This window comes from Sinocyclocheilus grahami, unplaced genomic scaffold (genome assembly GCF_001515645.1).
Source record: "Sinocyclocheilus grahami isolate Dianchi unplaced genomic scaffold, SAMN03320097.WGS_v1.1 scaffold1578.1, whole genome shotgun sequence".
NCBI classification, from domain to species: Eukaryota; Metazoa; Chordata; class Actinopteri; order Cypriniformes; family Cyprinidae; genus Sinocyclocheilus; species Sinocyclocheilus grahami.
The window spans coordinates 27,833-35,311 of record NW_015506757.1 but is presented as its reverse complement, the minus strand read 5'-3'; the positions used below and the strand labels follow the sequence as shown (position 1 = coordinate 35,311).

The window sequence follows — 7,479 nt, the reverse complement described above, 5'->3', positions numbered from 1 at the left end:
TCGATTCAAGAATTTGAGTGAACTTCACAAGGAATGGACTAAGGCTGGGGTCAAGGCATCAAGAGCCACCCCACACAGACGTGTCAAGAAATTTGGCTACAGTTGTTGTATTCCTCTTGTTAAGCCACTCCTGAACCACAGACAACGTCAGAGGCATCTTACCTGGGCTAAGGAGAAGAAGAACTGGACTGTTGCCCAGTGGTCCAAAGTCCTCTTTTCAGATATATATTGATATGCATGTATATATATATATATATATATATATATATATATATATATATATATATATATATATATATACACTTTATTCTTTTTTATTTTTACAGTGTGGCTATATAAATTCTCAAATTGACCCGAAGGAGAGGATTAGGGACACTTTACAATTTTTTTTTTACACCCTCAAAAACTCATATAATCTAGTCATTCATTCTTTTATTTATTCAATTATTTACTTATTACTTTATAAATTGTCATGAATTAAATTGGTCTGATTCTGTAAATCACATTGTTTTTGCAGAATATGCAGTCAATTAACATGTTTCTAAATTATTCAATTTTCTATGCCGGCTTTCCCAATAAAATAATTGATGGTGGGGGCACTATCAACACCTAAGAGCACCCATTTTTATATTCTGTCACTTACTTTCTTTCCTACTGTACATTTTATAAAGTAGGCTAATGTTGACCTATTTACTTTCAGATACGATGTTGCCATGAATGTACATTGAACCAGAAATGTAGAATGGTTTACAGTAAAAGGAATCTGAATCATAAAAAACAATGGATTTCATATTGTCTGTTCTTTTGTATGCAGGTAGAACTGAAACATAAATTAGTGCAGTTTTTCTAATTCCTTCAATTGTTAGCTCAAGCATTAGAGACTGGTGTTTTTATGTTTGTTTGTTTGTTTTTTCATTGTTTTCACAAGGAGAAAGAAATTTGAAATCATTTTTTTTTGCCATGAATATGAAACTAAACCCAACCTGCATTCTTAAATAAAACACTATGAATAAAAGTTAGTACTGTGTGCCATATCATATAAAATATCACTATGGAAACCAATCCTTCCCAAGCACAGACAGAAACACAATAATGGTTATTATGTAGAGAACCAAGAAGGTCACATCTGTCATTCTTGACACGCTGGTCCAGCACAGAGATGCCTTTTCTTGTTGGTTTTGTTGAGTTCCAGCCAGATACTCAGTTAAAATCTGCTTCAGAAGGTCCAGAGTACAAGATTGTTCTTCATTCTGGTCTCTGACTGAGCCTTGAGGGCGCTGCAGGGATCTTATAGCATCTGTGAGACAAAACATGGCTCTGGATTAACACTATATTTCTTAATTATATTTCTTTCTACTATATTTCTTCTGTGTAAACCTACCAGCAGTTGTGGTTTCTATTGATGCTGCTGATCTATTCTCTGCTCCTCTGGCCATCAGAAAATTCACAAGGATGGTCTCCAGAATGCTGAAGCCAATTAGACTGAAAATCACACTGCAGTAAATCCCTGTGAAGACAGCAGTATGACTGCAACAGGTAAATGCCTCTGAAATAACACCTTGATGGATTATATCAGTGGTTTTCAATCCTGGTCCCACCCACCACTTTACACATTTTGTATGTCTCTCTTATCTGACACACTCAGTTCAGTGCATGGAGCAGAGATTGTCTTACTATTGGGAGATGAGAGGCTCTGTATTACTTACTATAGGAGAAAGTATAATGGTCAACTTGGATCACATGTGCCTTAAAGGGGACCTATTATGCCCCTTTTTACAAGATGCAAAATAAGTCTCTGATGTCCCCAGAGTGTGTATGTTATGTTTTAGCTCAAAATACCCCACAGATCATTTTTTTTATAGCTTGTTCAATTTGCCACTTTTAGGGTATGAGCCAAAACGCACCATTTTTGTGTTTGTCCCTTTAAATGCAAATGAGCTGGTGCTCCCGCCTCCCTTTTCAGAAGAGGGCTGAGCTTCAAGAGCACAAGACTCCTATATTCGTTGGTGCATCCCAAAACACAACACTTGTAATGCATGTTTGGGGCTGACATTGTATATCTCCAGCAGCTACAGCAAGAAAACAGTAATGGCAGACTGCTGCTTCTCACTCAGGGCTGTGTCTATGCTAATAGGGCAGAGAGCGACACAAATGGTCAGGACTTTTTCCCTTCCGTGACGTGTACGTAGGGAGAATTTGAAACCGCTCGTGTGCAGAGACTGTTTATTATTTATTGGGATTATAAAAAAAATGAGTGGGTCGATTTTTACCATTATAGGCTGGTTGTTTTCACACACTGCAGTCACACAACTGTTCAAACGCCTTATACAAAATAGTTTTACATAATAGGTCCCCTTTAATAACTAATCACATTACAGTCTTGACGTCATTGAATTTCAGTCCGAGTTGTGCGACACTCAGTCGCCGTTTACCGATACCATAGGAATGAATGACAAGTGCCGTAAACTGAATCCCACCTGTCGCAAAAAGTCAGTGACTTCTCTTATAAAACAGCATTTTTTTTCGGTATAAACTCTAAAAATAGTTCAATCCAAAAGTATTGTTCAGTGTAAAACATATTGAAGATTAGCCGATAGGCTGTTGATTCATTAAATGATAAACTGTTTCCTTGAAAAAGCTGTTTATTCATTGTAGTGAAAACTCTCCGCCATTGGCATCCATTAAAAAAAAAACAGCCTCTGGTCTCCTTTACCACGTACTGCCAAAACGGAAGCGTTTGCATTAGCCGTTACGCTTTTTTGGCAAAAGGTTGCATGCAGGCTTGCCTTCTAGTGGCTTTGCATGGAGCTCTCTCCTAATGAGCTTATGATCTGAATCAGGTGTGTTAAATAAGGTAGACACACAAAATGTGCAGGGGGGTTCTCAACTCTGGCCCTGATGTCCACTTTGCTGCAGGGTTAAGCTCCAACCTTAAAGTCTGTGTAAAGTAATAATAAATATGTGTTCTGAGCTTGTCACACCACAGAAAAATGATAAAGCCGAATTTTGGTTTTGATACCTTATTTTATTTGCTTGGTGTTTTTATTATTATTTTTTTTAATCATTCTTATTTGGCTGGGTGGTTAATAACACACCTGAACAAGCCTGAATCACAATGAATCACCTGAATCAGGTGTGTTAAAATAAGGAAGACATTCAAAATGTGCAGAGCAGTGGTACCCCAGTGGTCTGTAGCACGAGGCCAGTTTCAGGTTTTACCCAGTTAAGTTCACATTTAGTTTGAGAAAACTTTAATTTTTCGGGCTCAAGAAGGTGGGTTGGTTTTTTAGCGGGTTTCGTCGCCATGGTAACTTACACTACACGGCTACCCTGCTCCGGAGCAGGTTTTATTCTGTGTTAGAGATCACAAATCCAAACTGGACCAATCATCTGTGAGCAAAGTAACATAAATCTGATGCAATGAAGCCACTCCCCCGTATCTCTCACTCCAAATTAAAGCAGTTTACAGTCAAAGAATTTTAAAGACAAAAAGTCAGTATATACATATATAAGCTATTTACTGTATACAGGCTATACACACACATACATATACTGTAGATAAGCTTTACTATATCCAACTTTTAAAATGCATAGACATATTTTCTTTCTGCTGCCAAACTTTTGCTGCAGCAGAAGTGTTTATTCCTGCCTTGTAAATGCATTTACATTTATTAAATTTTTAATAACGACATCTCTTAACCTTCAGCAGAAAAGTGAAATGCGCTGACTCTCGCGAGAAGTTTGACGCTTTGCTGATGCTCTCCACACGTTCCCTGTGATTGGTTGTTTGCTGAATGTGTGTCACACATTAATCACAAACTCTGGTTCAAACTCTGAGTTGGGAGATAAGGTTTATATCGAGCTTTGTGAGCCCAGTGAACCTGGGGCCCGTTCTTCGTACGTTGCTAACTCAGTTAGCTGGATTTGATTGATGACGATTTTTCATGATCTTGGATTGTTTGGTTCTTCGAAGCTCATCCCGGAGTTGCTGTAATAGCAACAGGTCCGTAAACTTAAACCTGCTCGGGAGCAGGCTTATTTCATGTAAACAGGATTAGATTGCATCTTTTTAAGCAGAACTGATACTTAAAATCTGTCTGCTACCACTGCTACTTTATTACAAGAGTATCCTACTGATCCAGGGACAATAATTTTAAATAATAATCATTTAAAAATTATTTTAAAGATAATATAATAATGTTGTGTAGTCTTTAATACTATAGACACAGACAGTTTTACTCACTGAAAGATTTATTCGTCATAAATGTATTACTTCATAATTGATTTTGAGTCTTACACACATGCTATACAGATAATGTATCTCGTGCATTAATTTGAGTGGTGACAGATATTATGGGAGTGGCTTGATGGAGCGCAAGAGATGCAGATAACATGATCTTGGCACTTAAGAAACTTTAAATATAGACACTTAAGAAACATTAAATAAATCTGTCACGTAACAAATCTGTTCAAATATAAAATTAAATGAATTGCTAATTGCTACATTGAAATAAAAATGTAAAGCCTGTACAAAAATTTGAACTCGTGAATATAATTCAATTGGGAATCATGTAAAAAAAAATTATAAAATAAAAACACATTTCATTGATCTATTATAAAATGTATGTAGTTTTGTTCGCTTGGCTGTTTCCTTATAAAAGTCCAGAAATTTGTCAAGTTTTTCGTCAGGTGTCTTTTTTAATTATATGATTTCATTACGTTGCTGTCTTGCCGCCAGCCAATCGTTGCATTGCTGATCATGGTTTAGAGTATCAATACATAGCCCCTTTTAAACCAACCCATGAACACGCATTTATCTCAGATAACTCAATCCAGCCATACTAATCATCAACAGCAGCTGCGTTCGAAGAACCGAATTAGCCAGATCCTGATTAGCGCGACGATATCATCTTGTGTTGTGTATTTTGTTAACGTTGTTTATTTAACTATATCTCCCGGAATGCAGTGTTATGTTGTATCTGGAAGTGTTCCGGTAAAAGTTGATATATGAAAAACCTGTAAAGAGAGCAGTCACGCTAAATCAGTGCAAGTGTCATAAGTGTTTAAGTGTGCCGTTCATTCTTTCTAAAGACACAACATCTTGGATGTGACATTTCATCTCGGATGTAATAAGCGACACACGAAGAACGGGCCCCAGGTTGGCTTTATCGGGTTTTGTCAACTCAAAACTTACTCTGCAACTCTGAGTTTGTTCATCTCGCTTCGTGCTACAGGCCACAGCACTGGAATTGAGAACCACTGAGATATGCTGTTGGGTATTTTCTTTGCACTAAGTGTTAACAGTAGTTAGATGATATGTGCACTGTGTAAATATTGTTTGAGTGGCATCAGCAGATGTTAGACTCACCAATCAGTGGGATTTTATCAGCTGTAGAGGGCAGCGTGTCATTTAGAATCAGCAGCAACACAGAAATAGACAGCAGTAAAGTCACTTTAAAGCTCAACTTGTCTGTTCCACTTGCGTCTATGAAGAAGGACATCACATCCAACACAAGAAAGAAAAATACTGGAAGTATGATGTTGATGACATACAGCAGAGGTCTCCTCTTTATGGTGATCTGCCATGTAGAAACAGAAAACATATAAACCAGTGGTTCTCAGCCATGTTACTGGAGCCCAAACACCAACACGTGAGGTGCGATCAAGTCAGAGCAAGATGGTGATGCACCATTTCCACATCTTTTTTTTTTCAACTTCTACAAAATGTTAAATAATGTGTATTTTTGCTTTTTTATGTTTTTATTCAAGTTAATGATGGTTTTATATATATACAGTGTTGGGAGTAACACATTACAAAAGTAACACCATTACAGTAGTATATTACTTTTTGCTGTAATGCAGTAATCAGTGTTGGGTTAGTTACTTCCAAAATGTTATACATTATATATTATTTATTACTGTCTTTTAAAAAGTAATTACAAATTAAAATTACTGTCTCTGAATTGTAATGGAGTCTTCACTGTCATCAACCTCAGTGTGAATAAGGTTGACCATTTTGTCCTCCAACACAACTGTAAGATCACATGTAAACAATATTTTAATTTTAGAGCATTTCCTTAGGCAGCACCAACTAAAGAAAAACCTACTTTTAAAGCCAAATGAAATATTATGCTTTTTACATGCACTGGTCAATTTGGAGATTTTGGGCTATTTTGCCTCCATAACATGACTAGTGGAAAGAAAAGCAACAATTACAATACGTTTCTATAAAGGCTGTTTCTAATTAATTTTTTCTCATGCCCTGAGCCGAACATTCCCAGACTTTCCATTTTTTACAGAGAGGTTTGTTCATAAGTCAATCCCATTTATTTATATTACATTTTGTTCCTAAAATTGTTTTATGGCTGTTACAGCATTTTCTGATTTATGATCAAAATTGAAAAGGAGCTGTCCAAAACCTCCTCTGTGAAACCTTCAACACTTACATTTCTTCTATTGTCATCATTTGTAAGTCGCTTTGGATAAAAGCGTCTGCTAAATGACAATGTAAATGTAATACTTTTGAGTTACTTTTGAGTTTCTTTCACTTTCAAGCACAAACCACAATTACATTCAGTAAATAAAGCAGAATTATAGGCCCTAATGTACAAACAATAAACACAATAGCTAGCCTATAAGTTATTTTAGTTCTCCTTGCCAAACAAGCCAAAACTAATTAATTTAAAGGGGTCATATGATGCGATTTCAAGGTTTCCTTTCTCTTTGGAGTGTTACAAGCTCTTGGTGCATAAAGAAGATCTGTAAAGTTGCAAAAACTAAAGTCTCAAATCCAAAGAGATATTCTTTATAAAAGTTAAGAGTCAACCACGCCTACCTAAAACACCTCGTTCTAACCCACCCTCACATATCTACCTCACTATGTGGGAAGATTTGCATAACTCCGCCCAAATGTTCACGCAAAGAAAGAAGGCGTAACTTTTATTCTCGCTGTAGTATTGTTGCCGCCGCCGCCATGTCGTGAAGGCGCTGTGTGCTTCGTTGTGAAAGCGAAACTACTTTGTTTGGTCTTCCAAAAGAGGACGATATCGCTTCGTCATGCCTAGAGCTGATCCGTGCTGGTCGCTGAGGAACTACTTCAACTTTGCGCTGTGGATCGCCGGATCGGCTTTCACCGTGGAGGAAGCCAGCCCGGGGTCGTCACATGTGGTTGCCGCAAGCATCACAATATGGTAAAGGACGTAACATTTCCATCACACACTTGAGGTATTCGGCCAATCACAGCACACCTCGCTTTATCAGACCGATGAGCATTTCAGAAAGGCGGGGCATAGAGGAGAAACAATAATGTACAGTATGTGGAAAATAATGTGTTTTTTTAACCTTAAACCGCATAAACACATTTCATTACACCAAATACACACCATAATGTTCTTTTTAGCAGCATCATATGACCCCTTTAAAAGCTTCTTGAGCAGCAAATCAGCATATTAGAATGATTTGTGAAGGATCATGTGACAC

General features: G+C 37.1%; 1 protein-coding gene across 1 annotated transcript in view; it reads right to left on the bottom strand.

Moving 5' to 3' along the window:
• Positions 1-1,049: 1,049 nt before the first annotated feature.
• The window catches only part of LOC107571295 (5-hydroxytryptamine receptor 3A-like), a 33,198-nt gene continuing 26,768 nt past the window's right edge, over positions 1,050-7,479 (bottom strand). Inside the window, exons 7-9 of the mRNA XM_016257613.1 lie at positions 5,369-5,579; positions 1,382-1,507; positions 1,050-1,297 (exon numbers count right to left, since the gene is read on the bottom strand). Coding sequence (XP_016113099.1) covers positions 1,050-1,297; positions 1,382-1,507; positions 5,369-5,579 — 585 coding nt within the window. The remainder of the gene's footprint in view (positions 1,298-1,381; positions 1,508-5,368; positions 5,580-7,479) is intronic.